Source organism: Amblyomma americanum, chromosome 4 (assembly GCF_052857255.1).
Source record: "Amblyomma americanum isolate KBUSLIRL-KWMA chromosome 4, ASM5285725v1, whole genome shotgun sequence".
Taxonomy (NCBI): Eukaryota; Metazoa; Arthropoda; class Arachnida; order Ixodida; family Ixodidae; genus Amblyomma; species Amblyomma americanum.
Window position 1 is genome coordinate 22518195 of NC_135500.1, and position 16364 is coordinate 22534558.

The 16364-nt window shown below is 44.8% G+C and overlaps 2 protein-coding genes across 3 annotated transcripts in view; one reads left to right on the forward strand and one right to left on the reverse strand.

Moving 5' to 3' along the window:
• Positions 1–16364, reverse strand: part of LOC144130047 (uncharacterized) — an 836651-nt gene that overhangs the window by 642017 nt on the left and 178270 nt on the right. The window lies entirely within an intron of this gene.
• On the forward strand, positions 2127–14482 carry LOC144127838 (uncharacterized). The gene is made up of 8 exons (XM_077660795.1): positions 2127–2263; positions 2604–2818; positions 7202–7276; positions 7356–7505; positions 8883–9008; positions 11471–11700; positions 13431–13590; positions 14078–14482. Exons 2-8 carry the CDS (start codon positions 2605–2607, stop codon positions 14446–14448), a joined length of 1326 nt encoding a protein of 441 aa, XP_077516921.1. The 5' UTR covers positions 2127–2263; position 2604; the 3' UTR covers positions 14449–14482.

Sequence of the window (16364 nt, forward strand, 5' to 3'; positions counted from 1 at the left end):
TTGTGATTTGTTTACAGCCTTTCTCGGCTTTGTGCCAGTGATCGATGCAGATCGAGGCTATTTTCTCTATTTAAGCGCTGATAGCTGGTAGAAAACTTGTCGTGAAATATTGTGTGGGCCTCGGGACAGACGGGGCATCAGCCCAACAGCCTTTACACAAAACTCAAGGCACAAAATGCGAGTTTCTATCGTGGTCCTAAAGTGCGTGGGCTACCCCCACATTGACTGCTTTTCATATAATGTACTAGAATCCTTTACGTCAGGCTTTCAAATGAAGCACAGGTACTCCAAAACGGCAGCATGAGTACGGAGAAACGTACGCCGGCCTCATGTGACGCCGCTGATTATTCGTAATATAGTCCGAGGTGATGGCGGCCGTGCTAGACATCTTATCTTCCCGCATACACCTAACGGCTTGTGTGCGTCAAGTTGGCTCAGCATAGCACCTGCCTTGCGATTAATTGTGAATAAATTGGCTATACTGGAAGGCCGCTTTAATCGGTGCATTGAAAAGTAGAGAACGCTGCTACGCAGAAAGAATACATATGGAAATATACACCGATGATCAAAATTTGCCTTTTGTTGGATTTGTAATCGGTGAAATTAATTTGAGCGAATGAACAAGGGCTTCGGTGGAAGACCCCGGCCCCTGTCCGGCGAGCTTTAGCTCTACCGTACGGTAACTACGCCAATTCTTTTGCGAAAACGCTGAGTTGCGTGCAGCTACGCAGAACGACAACACCGAATGGGAGCAGCACATATGTTACATTTCAGGGCATGCGGTAGGGTTTTTTCTAGACAGCCCCGAAATATCTTCCCCTGATCAGCATCTCTGACAAACGTTTCCTGCTGGATAGGTGCCGCAGCGTTTCTTCTTTTTTTTCCTGCATTAAATGTGAGCTGAAGAGGCATTACTGCGAACCTAAAGCTTCTGAGTGACCGGCGCCGACCCGAACTCCATCGGTTTTGTCTATTGTCCATTCGGTGATTTCGTAGCAACAAAGTCAATTTATACAATCGAATCTGACAATCGCGTGCTCAAACGAAAGTTGACGATCTGTCAGACAATACCCGGTTCTGCGTGATAAATGCAAAAAATGTTGGAAAGCCGATAGACGTTCCCGCTGATGAAGTTGAAGGTCACATGACCGCGCATGTCGAGATGATGAGCCGTACGTATGGGTTCAGAAACGTCTATCGTAACCTGGACATGGTCAGTGACTTTCAAATTCATCAGTATATCATGCCTCCAGACGGACTTTCCCATTGATGTCTGAGCTGGCACTCTCTTTGTTGTCACTGCCGTCATCAAACGCAGCCGTCAAACAAATGCTCAGCTAAGTCTTAGGGCTGAGACGGGACAAAAATTCTTGGCCGGTTTAAAATCCTAGCAGCCTCCATTCCCGGCCATACCAAACTTCACGTACATGGAGGAGCGCTTGCAAAGTCTTGTTATAGATCTACATTCTATTTCGCAGGTAGGTTTTATAGTGAACGAGACCTGGCTGAACATTTGTTCGGTGGCTGCGTTTGATGACGGTAGGGACAACAAAGATAATGCCAGCTCAGACATCAATGGGAACACATATATGCTAGGGCTCGACGAAAGTTCGTCTCCATGGTCAGGCATGATACTGATGAATTTGAAGGTCACTGACCATGTATGGGCCAAACTTTTCCCCTTCGAATCAGGTCACGATGCCTGAGATCCCTCTCTAGACTACTTCCGTCTATTGTGCTATATCTTGTCTAGCCGCAACCTCTGTACTAGAGTTTGTCTTGGAATTTATTGTAGTGTATTTATTTTATTGTGTTTAGTGAAAATGTCGTGAGCTGTACCTATATGCATTGCTGAATGCATATCATTACTGAGTGAGTTTATTGTGCGATGTTTTTTGCGTGTTGTTATTTTCCCGATACTGCTATGCTTTGAGAAAAAAATAAAACACGACGTTTATGATAAACACCACATTTGCTTAATCATGAACTCGCTTGCAGGCAAGCCTTGCGCTACTTCTAATAGTATTATGTAGATATACTTGCGAAAAATAGTTTAATATGGCTAAGGAGTTTTCCATGCAAAAACAAAGTTTTTTGGCTTTATTTGAGCTACTACGGAGGCCAGCTTGGCTACCTGTGCTTGGAGCTATCTGGCAACCCTTGCTGCCCGTCCGACCGCTCCGACGGATGCCATCTCTTTCTTTGTTCGGTCGTCGCTGTGTATACATCGTGTTTTCCCGTGATCTTCAAGCCCGCCACTTGCGTAAGTATTTACGCTTTTTTGTTAGTAGCTTCTTTTGTTTCCTCATGAGCCTACTGTCATGAGTAGCAATAAGGGGAGAGGCGTCATTTGTTGCCCTGTTCTGTAATTGTACTATTTTATAGTCATGTGGGAGGCTAGCTTGCCACATGGGTTCGGACCGACATGTGCACCTTCAATTGTATGCCTTTTTCATGCACTTATTTTCTTAACGCTGCGTTGTATTGCTTCTGAGATGTGTCGCGAGACCTTCGTGCGAGAGGAACATGAGAATAGGGCGAGCGAGCTTGTGAAAAATCAGTTTACGCACTAATCTTTGTTTGCATCGCTTTACTCCTTGCAGCATGCCACCAAAACCGTTTGCGGTAGTGAAGTTCCCGATGGAGGACGACAGCTTGGCTGTCGTCCCTGTCGGGTGGCTGTCCCACGACTGGCAGCATTGCCACTGGCCGAAAAGGCGAGCCGCGGAGGTAATCCGCCTCGCTCGAGAGGAGGCGGACCCATCCGCCCCAGGGTGCGAGTGGTTCCGCTGCCCAGTCGCTGTCGTCACAACATGCAGTAAGTGGTTTTATTGCCGGGATAACGCTATGTGTGCAATTGTGAATTGTGGTGTCTAGCATCCCGAAGCGACGCATGGGCTGTGACGGGCGCTGTATTGGAGGGTCCCGGATTTTTTAACCGGCTTTAACGTGCGCCAACACTTCACAGCACACGGGCGCCTTTTGCTAGCCTGTCAAGTGACTAATCTTTTCAAAACTCGGAGGCTAATGAATGATGCACACATGCATTTGTGAGCTGATATCATTGCTTCATCTGCATCAAAAGCGATTGCCAGTCCAAATTCGCATGTGATCTCAAACACTGCAATGCCTTGTTTTATGGTGATATCCAGTTTTCCAGGTCACTGGACTCTACAGGTTTGAAAACATTTAGGACTGACTGTGCTTTGTTCTTGTCCAAGTTTATCGCTCGTGATTGAAAAGATATCTCTATCACATGGGCATTTCAATGACTTTCAAACCAATTGTCTACGACTCAGGAGATGAACACTAGTTGCTGCACAGTTAGCTGCAGCAGCAATTGAGTCAATATATGGCTTGCTCGTGACGTGACTTCTGCTCCTATCAAGCGCTGGCGGCCATGCCGCCAAACCACTCGATCCCAGACCGTCCGCCTTGCGTGGCCTGACTGCTCCTTAGATGCTTTGGATTATTTCCTTATCCTTTCAGGCGTCATGCTGCCTCCACAGGGGAATTGGCTATTCAATGCAGGCTATTACTTTGAACTTGCTGGATCGGTGCATGTGCGCTGCACAAAAAAGGTGGAAATGTGCGACAATATGCATGCATACATAGTGTGGCCGGGTTACGATGCAATGATAGATGATGATGTGGTCTGAAGTGACCCACAGGGATCGTGAACTATCTAGTTTACTCTTCCAGCTTTGTGACATTAGAAAGAATGGAAACCTCAAATCATTGGAGGTACAAAAATATTTCACGAGCTGCTGGTCGAGGATCCTGTCTGCAACGAGTCTACGATACCTAAAGCTCGGCCTCAGCATGCTGTCCTTTCTGCCGTTGTTGCTGGCTGTGGCCGTGGTGATGAACCACTTTGCCTAGTGCTGTAGCCAAGGTATATGCAGTGACGCAGGGCCCAGTCTGTGTTTGGGTTGTCAAACAAGTCAGATGGCTTCACTCGAAACAAAAACATTCACTTCTTCAGGGTGTAGTCCTTGCTCACCATAGCTTTGCAGACATTAGGTTCACGACCCAAACCTCTTATCTGTCACAAAGTGCACTCTGTACTCTTGTAAATTGAGACTCTTGGGGTCCAAATTGTCTTGCTTAGTCCGAGCCAGCCACAACCTGCAGCTCTTTGTGCTCTGGGATCTTGGAGTTCTTGTGCTAAGTTCATGTTAGTCTGCTTCTTCTTGTGCCTGTACCTGTCGCTATGATTGGAGCCACTGAGGATAATGCACAAAACCATAGTGAAGCTGCGGATGGACGGGAATCAACTCTGTGTGAGCAAACAGAGGCAGCGGTAAGCTAGAGGCAGTCTGGCAGTGGTTCAGCACAGCATGGCCGCCTGGCAACCGATGGGCACTGAATGCGACATGCGGGCCATGTATAATGTATTGAGACAGTGAAGCAGCACGAAACTTGGTGGTGATTTCGAAGGCCTTCAAGAGCGGCAGTGTGCGCTCTTGAATTTGGAAATCAGAGCCTTATAATTGGCAAATAATTGCTGATGTTTAAAAATATTCAGTTGAACCTTGCTGTAACGAAGGAAACCCCAAAATGTCTGTTTTAGCCGTTCCATTTTTATGGCAGTCATCGACCTTTGTTGCAAATGGATTTCATGCTAACAAGCTTATCTACTACAATGTTTTGCTAATGTGCATGAAATTTGACTCCACATTGCAGTGGCACTGTGAACTAGTCGAAGAAAGATAGGTGTACAGAATCGGGTGGTTTGCTTTGTCACTTGAAGGCTCCACTGGTACTTTCTTGCATCACTTTTGCTGTGACAATATATATTTGTAACGCTGTTCCACGAATTGCTTGAAAGTAATGAGATAGAAGAGCTGCTGATATCATTATGAAATTTTTCTGCTGCCAGCAAGCAGCACAGAGAAATCATACAAACAGGAGGATGTCTCTCTGCATTGCAACATTTGCTGCACCATGACAGTGCAGTTATCAGGAACCCAGTCTATATAATAATGTTCAATTATCGAGTGATTTCTTCTGTAGGGTTATATGCTAAACTGACGGGACCAAAATATGCTTCACTTCTAATTAACTGGAAATTCCAATTAAGCGGCTTAAAAATATCGGGAGTCAACTGTATAAATTATTTAGCGGTTTTAGGCGAATAATACGCAGTGATCTGTGTATACACTGATGTCTACCGCATCATTTGAAAGTGCGCACCAACAAGCTGTGGTGTCAGTCGATGCATGCGCATGTACCTGTTAGTTTTAAGTAAGCAAAAGCATTGGGCGCACAAGACAGGGGCAGCTTTGAAACCAAAATTACTGCACGTGGTTGGTGATCAGTCATTAAAAGCCTTACAAAAAATTAACACAGATTTTGTCTTTTATACACAGATAGCTTAGTGTGTCACCAGTGTGCGTTGCGGGAGCTTTCAACACACACAAGTGCCTGCCTCATGCCCTAATTTAAGTAGATCAACTGAATATGTCAGCCTTGCCAACGCTTGCCTGTTTCTTGCAGAGCCCACATGAGAACGGCTAGCTGTCTTCCCACAGGCCTAATCGCCTGCATGTAGTCATAATGACCAGGCAGTGGAAAGCTTCTGTGAAATGTAGAATTGGCAATGGGGAAAGTAAAAATGCAGTATTCTGTACTAATGGGAGGCTTCAGTGCCAATGTTGGCAAAAAGCAGGCTGGAGACCAGGCAGTAGATGAATATGGCATTGGCACTAGGAATAGCAGAAGGTAGGTATTGAGTTCGCTGAACGCAATAACTTGAGAATCATGAATACTTTCTTCAGAAAACGGAAGAGCCGAAAGTGGACATCGAAAAGCCCTAACGAGGAGACTAAAAATAAAATTGACTTCAAACTGTGTTCTAACCCTGGCATTGTGCAGCATGTGGAAGTAATCAGAAAGGTGTGATGCAGTGACCACAGATTGGTAAGGTCTCAAATTAGTCTGGACTTGAAGAGGGAACGGAAAAGACTAGTAAAGAAGTCCATCAACAAATTAGCGGTAAGAGGGGAGGTAGAATAATTCAGGATTTCGCTACAGAACACATATTCAGCTTTAACCGAGGAAGACAACCTCAGTGTAGACGCAGTGAACAATAAAATTTCAGAGATATTACCGAGTGCAGTGAAGAAGTAGTTCAGGGGGAGGAGTGCAGGGAAGAAGTTCTTTACCAGTAAACTATCCAAGCAGATGAAAGATTTGATTAAGACATGAGAAAGTGTGAAAGCCTCCAACCCAACAGACAAGATAGAACTGGCAGAGCTATCAAAGCTGATCAACAGGCGTAAAGTATACGACATAAGGAAGTACAATATGGAGAAAATCGAGCATTCTTAAAGAACTGTGGCAGCCTGGAAGCAGTGACAAGAAGATTAGGCGTAGGCAGAGATCAGATATATAGGCGCTTAGGGACAATTAAGGGGGCAATGTCATTACTAATATGGACAAGTTTGTCAAAGTAGCAGAGCAGTTCTATACTGACCTATACATTATTCAGAGTAGTGAGGACAATGAGATTGGCAGTAGAGAAGAGCAATCAAACGTTCTGCCAGTAACGAAGACCGAGGTTAAGAAAGCTTTAGAAGCTATGAAAAAGGGGAAAGCAGCTGCGTAGGACGCGGTAACTACAGATTTGTTGAAGGATGGTGGGGCTATTGTGCTAGAAAAACTGGCCACCCTGTATAAGCAGTGCCTCTTGGCATCGACGGTACCGCAGTGAAACTGCCCACATTCAGGGCCACTGCACAGAATGCCTCCACGACAAAGTAGTCCGTTGTTAAAAGTTCTTTCAGCGCAAGCTAGAAGCTAATCACAGGAAAAACTTATAAGGTCTGTATTCTAGAATTTTGGTGCCTGGCTGGTTTCATAATTCAATATAGTTGCATTATCGTTTACCACCTTCCAGCCTAGCAGGAAATAAACCACATATGCAGCAAAGGCCACTGATGCTACCACAGAGGCTGTGTGCTTGGCCACCAAGGTCACATGATAATCTACATCCCTTCCCTACATTTCCTTTCATAGCCCACAGGCTGCTTCAAGATGCCTACTGTAAAGTGTTTGTGTTTGCAATAGCCAGGAATTATTGCATTAAAAGTAATATCCAGGAATTGTTGCATTAAATGTTTGCCTTATTTTCATGTGAAGCAGCAATTTTAGTGTGGACTGCACTTGAGTTGGGTGTTTGATCTCTAACCTTTTGCAGGATCATACAAGAATGCAGAGAAAAAAGCTAAGAAATATGAGATGAGCTCTGCAGTGGAAAGCTCTGCAATTTCTGGTAAGTGGAAAATCCTAAATTTTTAAACATTAGTAAAATTAATGCATATTCAAAATATGCACGCATTTTTCTGTTTTAGGCAATGAAGGTCCGGATGGGCCTGACGTCCGGCTGCCATCGCCACCACCCCGGCTGCCATCGCCACCACCCCGGCTGCCATCGCCACCACCCCGGCTCCCGTCGCCACCACCCCAGCTGCCATCGCCACCCCGGCTGATATCACCACCCTGTAAGCCTTTATCTGTGTTTCGCCTTTAGATTTGCATTGTTTCAGTTATGGCTTAGTGAATTTATGGTAATATCACATAGGAGAAAGGGGGGACACCCACCCTCTAGCCGTGCCTGCTTTTTATTGATCGCAAAAAATGCATATGGGTGACTCATGAATTTGAGCTCAATTAAGACCCTGTTGCAAAACTGCATTAAGTCTGCTTTCCTGCATAGCAAAAACCCCTTTACCACAGAGTCCATGCGAGTCCTTGAAAACCTTTCAAGAGGGAGAAGTTATTTTCAAGGGCTGAAGAACAATTTGAGGTGAAGGCAACGGAACAGATTCTTTCAGTTGTCAACACGTGTGCCCTATCCTTAGACGATGTCATGGCCAGTTGATACAGTGTTAGGTGGTAGCTTTAGAGATCACTTCTTGGTTTTTATCGTTGTTACAATGTTCTTTTTGGTGCCTTTAAAATCACCAGTCACACCTGTGTAGGCATGCGCTGTACCCTCAGAAGACCGAAGCATGCGGTGATTGATGTCAGACGTTCTTTCTGAGAAAAATGTACCCGGGCGTTGTTTACGGCGTCCCGTGTTCCGAATGTGACAGTGTCTACATTGGCGAGACTGGCAATTTTAAAAGGCACCTAAAAAAACATTGCAACGATAGGTTTGCCGAGAAGAGCAATTGTAGTGAGGTACTGTAAAAATTGAGTCATGAAGTTTAGCATTTCATTGTTTTCAAGCAAAGGATGGAAGGTAGAATATAGTTTTTGTACTGAAAATTTAAAAGTGCACAGAAGACAGGGACAAGAGGACTGGATGGGACAAACGCTGCTCACAACTGGGTTTATAAACATTTTTCATTAACAGCCCACCTGTGAAGTCATAGTCAGCATTGACTTGCACAATGTAACTGCCAAAGGCAGGAGAGAATTTTAAAATTGTAATTCATCAGAATGTAATCAATTGCCAGCAGAATAAGCAAGGCTAATCCCACCTGTAGCATACAACTCAACTCTGCGGTTCTCTCATTCAAGTTGTTCTTGTGCTTTCAAATTTGCAGCATGATACCAGCTGGGGCAGCATACAGCTTCGTTAAGGCTTTTTGTGTTTTTGAGGGTCCGCCAGAATAAAGGAGCAGTTTAAATTACTAAATCTGGTAGAATGAGATGACACCCTGAACAAGCATGGTCTTAATGAATGGGAGCTCATAAATGCTTAATGCTAATTCTGTACGAGGCAGTTACGGTGTATATATATGTATCCTTTCAGCAGAAGTGCTGATGTAGCATTTTGGCATTATCTGTGTAGCATTACCTGTGTTATACTGAGTAATTTTTCCGTTCTTCCTGCATCAACACTAATGCTTCATGTTCGTGTCCAACTTCAGCCCTGCTTAGCAGCCACTCAATGGAGGCGGCCACACCAGCTGGTGCAAATTGCACTGCGGGCTGCCCGGCTGGTTCGGCCTCCACTGCAGGTGACCTTGAGGATGTGGAGGAAGCAACTAGCGATCGTAAGGCTTTTCGCTTTCTTTACTTGTATATGAAGAGCCTGAAAAGACGAGAATGCAGTGAGAGGATAGGATGAGAATCTATTTTTTTGAAGTATGAGCCTAAACAGGCCTTGGTAGAAGTTCTGTTTTGCCTTAAAGGAGACCTAGTTGGTGGATATTTCAAAACGTGTGCCTTGAAAATGACCACTGTTTGTATAAATATGCCTGCTGCAAGTAATTCTTAATAGAAGTACTGAACCTAAGCGGTGATAAAATTTGCTACTTGACACTTCCACAGCTCTATCTCATTCCTACTTACTAGTTGCAGTGTGTTTTCCCGGCGAGTAGCAGTTTGTTTCCTTTAATTTCTTTTTTTGGTTCTGGATTGTGGTTTTGGTTCTGTTATTGTTGTTTCCCTTGGCCTATGCCACTAGAAAGCCACAACCTTTTAAAGACGGACCAATAGAAATAAAACAAACATTACAGATTGTGGCTCAGGACTGCAAAGTGGTCACTGTACTCTATACAGTTTCTCTAGTTTTTGTGCATATATTTTTTATGTGCCCAGCCTGCTGTGCTTTCTCACTACCACTGGCAGCTGTTGTCACAATGGAAGAATACACTTATGGCTGTTTCCATCCTTGCCATGATGTGACGGCAATCAAAATGGCAACCAAGCTGAATAGAAAACTGGTGGTACATAGAAGGAACAGTATTCAGAGCAGCTATTTTTAACTAAGGCATTGTCAGTGCATGGTGCATTTTTGATATATAGATCTGCAAGGGATAGAGCAGCTGTGCCTTGTGGTGGAATCAATGGCAATTTAGTAGCTTAATGCAGAGCATGTTGACGCCCAGTGTTGGTTTACATTACCATCATCGATGCTGCAGTCCCACAGGGTGTTAATTGTTCTGACGTCCAGTGAAATCTTCCACAGCAGTTCATCATCCTGCAGAATCTCGCACTTCACAAACAACCTCACCATGACATCGTGTAGAACAGCCACAAATATGTTCCCTCGAGGCATCCACCACATTTGCATTACCCGTCCTGATATGTCAAACTTGCGGCCAGGTGCGCAGTTGTTCTCTGAAGGATGACAGCCATCTTGAACATATTCGTGAAGAAGCACCGAATGCTTAAGGGGCATTCACTCTTGGACACTCGGCGGAGAGAGCAAGTGAAATCCTCTGCCACCGAAAAAGCTGCATCGTTCACACTTCCCAACCACCTCGTCTGCGCTCATCGTCTGTGTGTCGTCTGCTCAAGGCGTACACAGATATGGCAAGAGGTTAATCCATGCTGTCTACGTACAATAACTGTATGCACGCTTACTTACGCTAAATGCAGCTATTTTGCCAGACGTTACGCCATTTCTAGCATTGTCGCTTTTAAATACATAAGATTAGCCTAGTGGCGCCATCTGGTGGTTACTCTCAAGCCTTTTTAAAAAAGGAAAGGATCGTCACCTAAAATAAAAAAAGAACACATTTATCACTCACACTTTTTTTATGGGTGAGATGAGACAAAGCGAAAGAGCGCTGGCGCTTTTATGGGCATTGAACGCGCTCAAACAGGCAGTAACAGCGACGAATTCAGTCCCAAACGAGGCGTCCCGCACCGAAGGGCGTCGCCATGTTTGTTGCCGAACTTCGTACTCTCCTTCCTATTGGCTGACGGGATTCGGCGGATTTTTTTCCGGTGGCAGAATTCGGTCCTGGACCGATCAGGCTTACCGCTTGGTATTTCGGCGCAATCTCTGCCGCGGCAGCGGATTCCGCTCGTTCTCTCTGCCGAATGTCCACCAAGTGTGAACGCGCCATTACTTGGCCCTGAGCACAATTGATGAAGCACCGCATTACAAACTGGTAAAATATGTAGCCAGGAGACATTACATGCATCAAACAGCCACAGAGAAACTGTGTGCGTGGCATCAGCTCTTTTGTCAGCTGCAGAAGAACCAACAACAGAGTGAGCTGGTGCATCAGTGAAGAACCAAAAACAGCGCTCGCCCATCTTCTAGTCTGTCTTTATGGCGCTGTTTTTAGGTTTTCATCAGGTACCGGCACTCCCTGCAAGCGTTGCTGTTCTGAGTGGCAGTTCCACTGCAATTGGAACAGTGCCCCTTTCATCAACTATCAACACTCCCAAGAGTGCTGAGCATACAGCTAAAAGTAGAAAGGAAAACGAAAAATCGTTCTCAAGAACCATGCAGAAAATTCTGGGCAGAGCTGTGGAGCAAACATAAAATTTCATTTACCGCATCATCCCTGATGCTAGTTTGTCTCCCCTTTATTTATGGTGCCATGCTCTGATTTTCGATTGCAAGCCAACACCCGCATTTCGGATTTTCAAATTTGAAAACAATAGGTCGACTTGCAAGCGTGTAAATGCAGTATATTGCTCATATTGCGTCCTTGAGGTGTAAATATATACATCTGCTGTGAAAGCCTGCCCTCACTGGAAACCTTGCTCGTTTCAGCGACAATGCTCAAGGTGCTGCGGCTGCTGCTAGAAATACGGCAGCAGCAGCGGGAAATCCTGCAGAGGGTGAGCCGGCTGGAGCAAGCTCGGCAAGAGCCGAGGACACGGTCGCCGTCTCCTCCTGTGAGCTCCCTCCCGCCACTGTGCCCTCAGCTGCCAGCCTTCAGTATTGAAGATTTTGAGGCGGCAGAAGCTGCTGTCAGAGATGACAGAGTAGCAGCTGCCCTGGTAATTTAATTTTTCATTCAATGTTTTATTACAGTAGTCTGTTGGGTGCTTAATGTATATAGTTGAGATATTTATTGAAAAATCTGAGCCCCAGAAGTAGATGCTTGCCATGCCTAAGCCATAATCATGCTGTTCTTGTATAAGTTTTCAGCTAATATAGTGGGAATGGATGAATTTTGAAAAGTCCGCACATAGTAGGGTTACTGTGACATTGTTAATAGTCTGTTTTATTACAACTGAAAATTCCGGAAACAGTCGCGCCCACTTATACCGAACATGACAGTTGCATAGATTACTTTATACTAAGTCTAATTCCTGTATTACAGTGAAAAATCCAAACTCTCGTACAGAATTAACATTTGTTTCTTTTTTATTCGAAATAAGTGCCTTAATTGTTTTTGCTTCTTCTACATTCGAAAGGAATGCATTGTTTCTGTTCCTTCTAAAATCGGATTGAACGTTTCTTCAAAATAGACCCTATTTAATGCACTTTATAAGCTCCCAAGCGCAGCCGTGTGCTCCTTATCAAGATCCTTGGCTATAAGCTGACTGCAGGCACTATGCAATTAATCCCCATTGCCGCTTTCACGGCAGCTAGTGGTAGGTCAGGCCTGTTGTCATTAGCTTCCTACTAGTTCAGTGCTTGTAGTTCACATGGCATATTCGTTTAAAAGCATCAACTATAGGGTTCATGACCTCTGCAACAAAGCACACAAGATGGTACAAAGGAAAGAAATTAACACGGACAGCACAGCTGTATCGGGGTATATAGCACAATTTCAGCTGATGGAAAAGGTGCGAAGGAAACAGGGCGAGAATTAACAAGAGTAATTAACATTTTGATTAGTAATTATATGCTGTCATTGACATATAGCACATTCTTGGCCACATGAGCAAGTTCTTCACTGATACTGATGGGGTACTAAGGCAAGGTTTACCTGCTTGGATATATGAGGGTGCAACTCTGATGATTCAGACGAAAATCTCTGTTACCTTGAAGTTTGAATTACAGAGTACTGTATCTGTGCTGCTAACAATGCTTTCAAGAGATATTTTAAGGCTGTCTTGATTTATTTAATCACAGGACTATGTTATGCTCTACTATACTATTTGTGGCACATTCCATCAAAGTATTGAGCCTCATGAAGCTAGTGTAGTGTAATGTTTAGTCTATTTTTTGGTATGTATTTTGTTCACAAAGTTTGGCTGAGTTAAGGTGGCACACAAATTATTTTAATTATTGGTTTGAGACGATTGACTGGGAGTGCTGTTTCGGAGCTAATTTTTTACATTATTCGTTGTTTTCCAATTAAGGAGACAGCTTTGATCAGTCTTTTGCCTGGCTATTGCTTTTTATGCCTTTCATTAATTGAAGTGCAGTACTCCACTCCAACCAGGACAGTTTCAAGAACCATAGATGCTAATTTTAGTTGCATATTTTCCCTGTAGTGATGCATAAGACATGAATCACCGTGGAGTATTCCCTTACGAGTGCTAAACAATTTAATATTGAACTTCTTGATGCTGTTACGGTGGTCAAAATGTAAGAAGTGTTTCACATGAGGTGTAAAAAAAACACTATAATTGCTGCTGTGTTGTAGCAGGTATACTACGATTACTTTCGAAGTCACACCGTTGTCTTTGCTATTGCGTTCTACAAGTTAAGTGGTTATAGAATGTGATTTTTCATGTGAAATAACCGTTGGGCAACTGCAAATTTTTTTTTTCAGAAGAAGCAGCTTCTCCGCCTAGGCGGAAACAATTTAAAGGAGGTGGCGGCGAATGTCATGGGTGCTGTGATGGGGGTGGCTGTGCAGAGACTATTCAGCCTGCGGGGGAGGAAAGGAAAACGGCCATTCGTTGGCACAAAGCTGTGCAGGGTGGCAACAGGTATACCTGATTTTGAATTGCTGTAGCTTTTAATTTAGAAATATTGAGATTCCTGCTTTTAAACATGTACAAGTTTTTCCAAGCTATTTTCTTGCTGTATCTTACTGTAATTTTTTATAACAGCTGATGAATATTCTGTTGCTGTGTTTATGTGATTAGTTTGGGGGTCTTAGTCATAAAACTCCATAAAGAAGCAGCAGATGCCCTCAATCAAACCAATCATTTCCATTTGTCATATTGTAATCCGTTGTCATGAACTTCCCTGCAATGGCCACTTTGACGTTGACTGCAGTGCCTTCATGATAGCTCATTTTTTTTGCATTTCACTACTGTACAGTACTTGTGTTGTTTGTTGGGATACCTTGCGTGTCAGTAACGTGTGGTTTTTCTGTGTCAAATCATGAACTTGGATTTCCATATGCTTGCAGGAAGTGTATCGTTTTAAAAGTTGCATTTCTTGGTCTTAATGCACACTCACCTTGTACAGATGCCATCTGCGAGAGGCAGGGTGTCGACATCCTGGCAGCACAGGGTTTTATTGGCAGGTGGCTGCCCGGTGCGTGCGACCGAGGGGGCGGCCGAAAGAGGCGCTATGCCCAAACTTTAGAGCCTCCTGAGTCTCACGCTCAAGCGCCACCTGCTAACCCCTGTGCTGGGTCAGCACCCTGCCCAGGCGCGCCCTCAGCCTCCTGCCCTGCAACCCCTCCAGGCATGGCCATCCTGTCCCCCTCAGGGGTCCACCCAAGCTCTGCCCCCCCCACAGCCTCCTCCTCACGCCCAGCCACCCTCCACCCAAGCTCTGCCCCTTCCCCTGCCCCCCCCCACAGCCTCCTCGTCACGCCCAGCCACCCCACGTAGCACCCTTGCCACATGGGTTATTGCCCCAAGGGCACATGAGAAATAAAAAAACATTTTTCTGAAATTCCTGTTTGCTTGATTCATTTGGTAGCTGCTGGACATTAAGTAAAAAATGTGCATGAAATATTGTTTGCAAATCAAAATACATATGCAATGAAAATACTGCATGCAGTTTTGAAATTTTAATGGGAGTTCGAACCAATTGCATATATATACAGCTAGAAGTCGCACGGTATTGAAAGCCACGGACGGGAACTCTAAATGCATGCGATAATTCTGCACTGGTCTCGGAAAATAATGGAAATGCCTAGAGGTAGCCAAGATATGCCGGTATCCGAAAGGCCACTATTCGGCCATATTGGGGCCACTATTCGGCCATATTGGGGCCACTATTCGGCCATATTGGAGCCACTATTCAGCCATATTGGAGCCACTATTCGGCCATACTGGAGCCATATTGGGCCCTATATTGGCAGTGATGTTTGGGCCATTCTTGGCATTCAGATTGGCTGAACATCGGCCCAATCTTGGCGGGAATGTTGGGCCATGCTTGGAAAGAGTTGCGATTTGCCTAAATGCCAATGAAGGGCCGATATTCGCGCCAATTTTCGCCAATGATATGCCAACGGTGGCCCGATATTGGCGTGCTGCTTGGGATGACGTAGTTCTCTGTTTTCGTATTGAGCGATATCATGACAGCTTCGGCTGAAACTAAGCTGTACTCAATAATTTCCGATCTATGTTCAGATTTGACGAACACCATTATGCCACCCCCTTTGCGTTCCTTTCTACAATAATTGTACTGGTTGTAGCCGTTCAAGTTGTACAGGGAGCATTCAGCATATTGTAAGTTTGTTTCACATAAAACAATAATATCAGGAGAGACAGATGCCTGCGATAAATATGAGTGGAGTAGGTTCCAGTGTTTCTTTACACTTCTCGCGTTGATCTGAAGAACAGTAATGTCAACTTCATGTTTAGGATTTGCTTCTATTGTTTCTTGGACATATGCTTGCCATTCCGGAAAAGACAAAAAGGTCTGAGATATCTTAACGAATCTTGTCAAGGTCACTGTCGTGCTCCACTTGAATCACTGTAGCGCCAGGTGCTTTCCTGGCCAGAATTTTGCCATTTCTGGTTCACACGAACTGAAAACTGTTCGCTTTTGCAGCTAATTTGGTTTTCCAAAGAAGGTTTTTCATTCTTGGTGTCAGGTTTTCGTTGATATAAATATTATCTAATCTCAATGCCATCCTTTTCTCAATCCACTGGTCCCTTGTCTTCCTGCTAGTAAACCGAGCCATGATCGCCGGTGTCTTTTCTTCTTTTGCTCGCAATCTGTGTACGGATTCAATTTCCGCTAGTAAGACCGCTAGTAGCAGGAAATGTCGATTGGATTGCCGGGACCAAGCATGCTGGCGGCATCGTGAAAGGTTGTGGGTGTAAATTCATCTCAAGATTAAAAGTGGTAGCAGTACAGTGCCGACGTCAGCATAGCGTGTGGGGAGAACAAAATACGATTAAGAGCCATGCTGCTGTGTGCGCTGCTCCCGGGCTCTCTAAAGGCAAAGGTGTTCGGAGGTCCCTTAAATCCACAACCAGTGATGCTGTCGCTGCCCGTGATGCTGCCTTGTCTGCAAGAAGCACAGTGAAGGCCGGTAGTAGCAGGAAATGTCGATTGGATTGCCGGGGCCGAACATGCTGGCGGTATCGTGAATGGTTGTGGGTGTAAATTCGTCTCAAGATGAAAGTGGTAGCAGTACAGTGCCGACGTCAGTATAGCCTGTGGAGCGAAAACACGATTGAGAGCCATGCTGCTGTGTGCGCTGCTCCCGGGCTATCTAAAGCCGAAGGTGTTCGGGGGATCGCTTAAATCCACGCCCAGTGATGCTGCCGCTGCCCGTGATGCTGCCTTG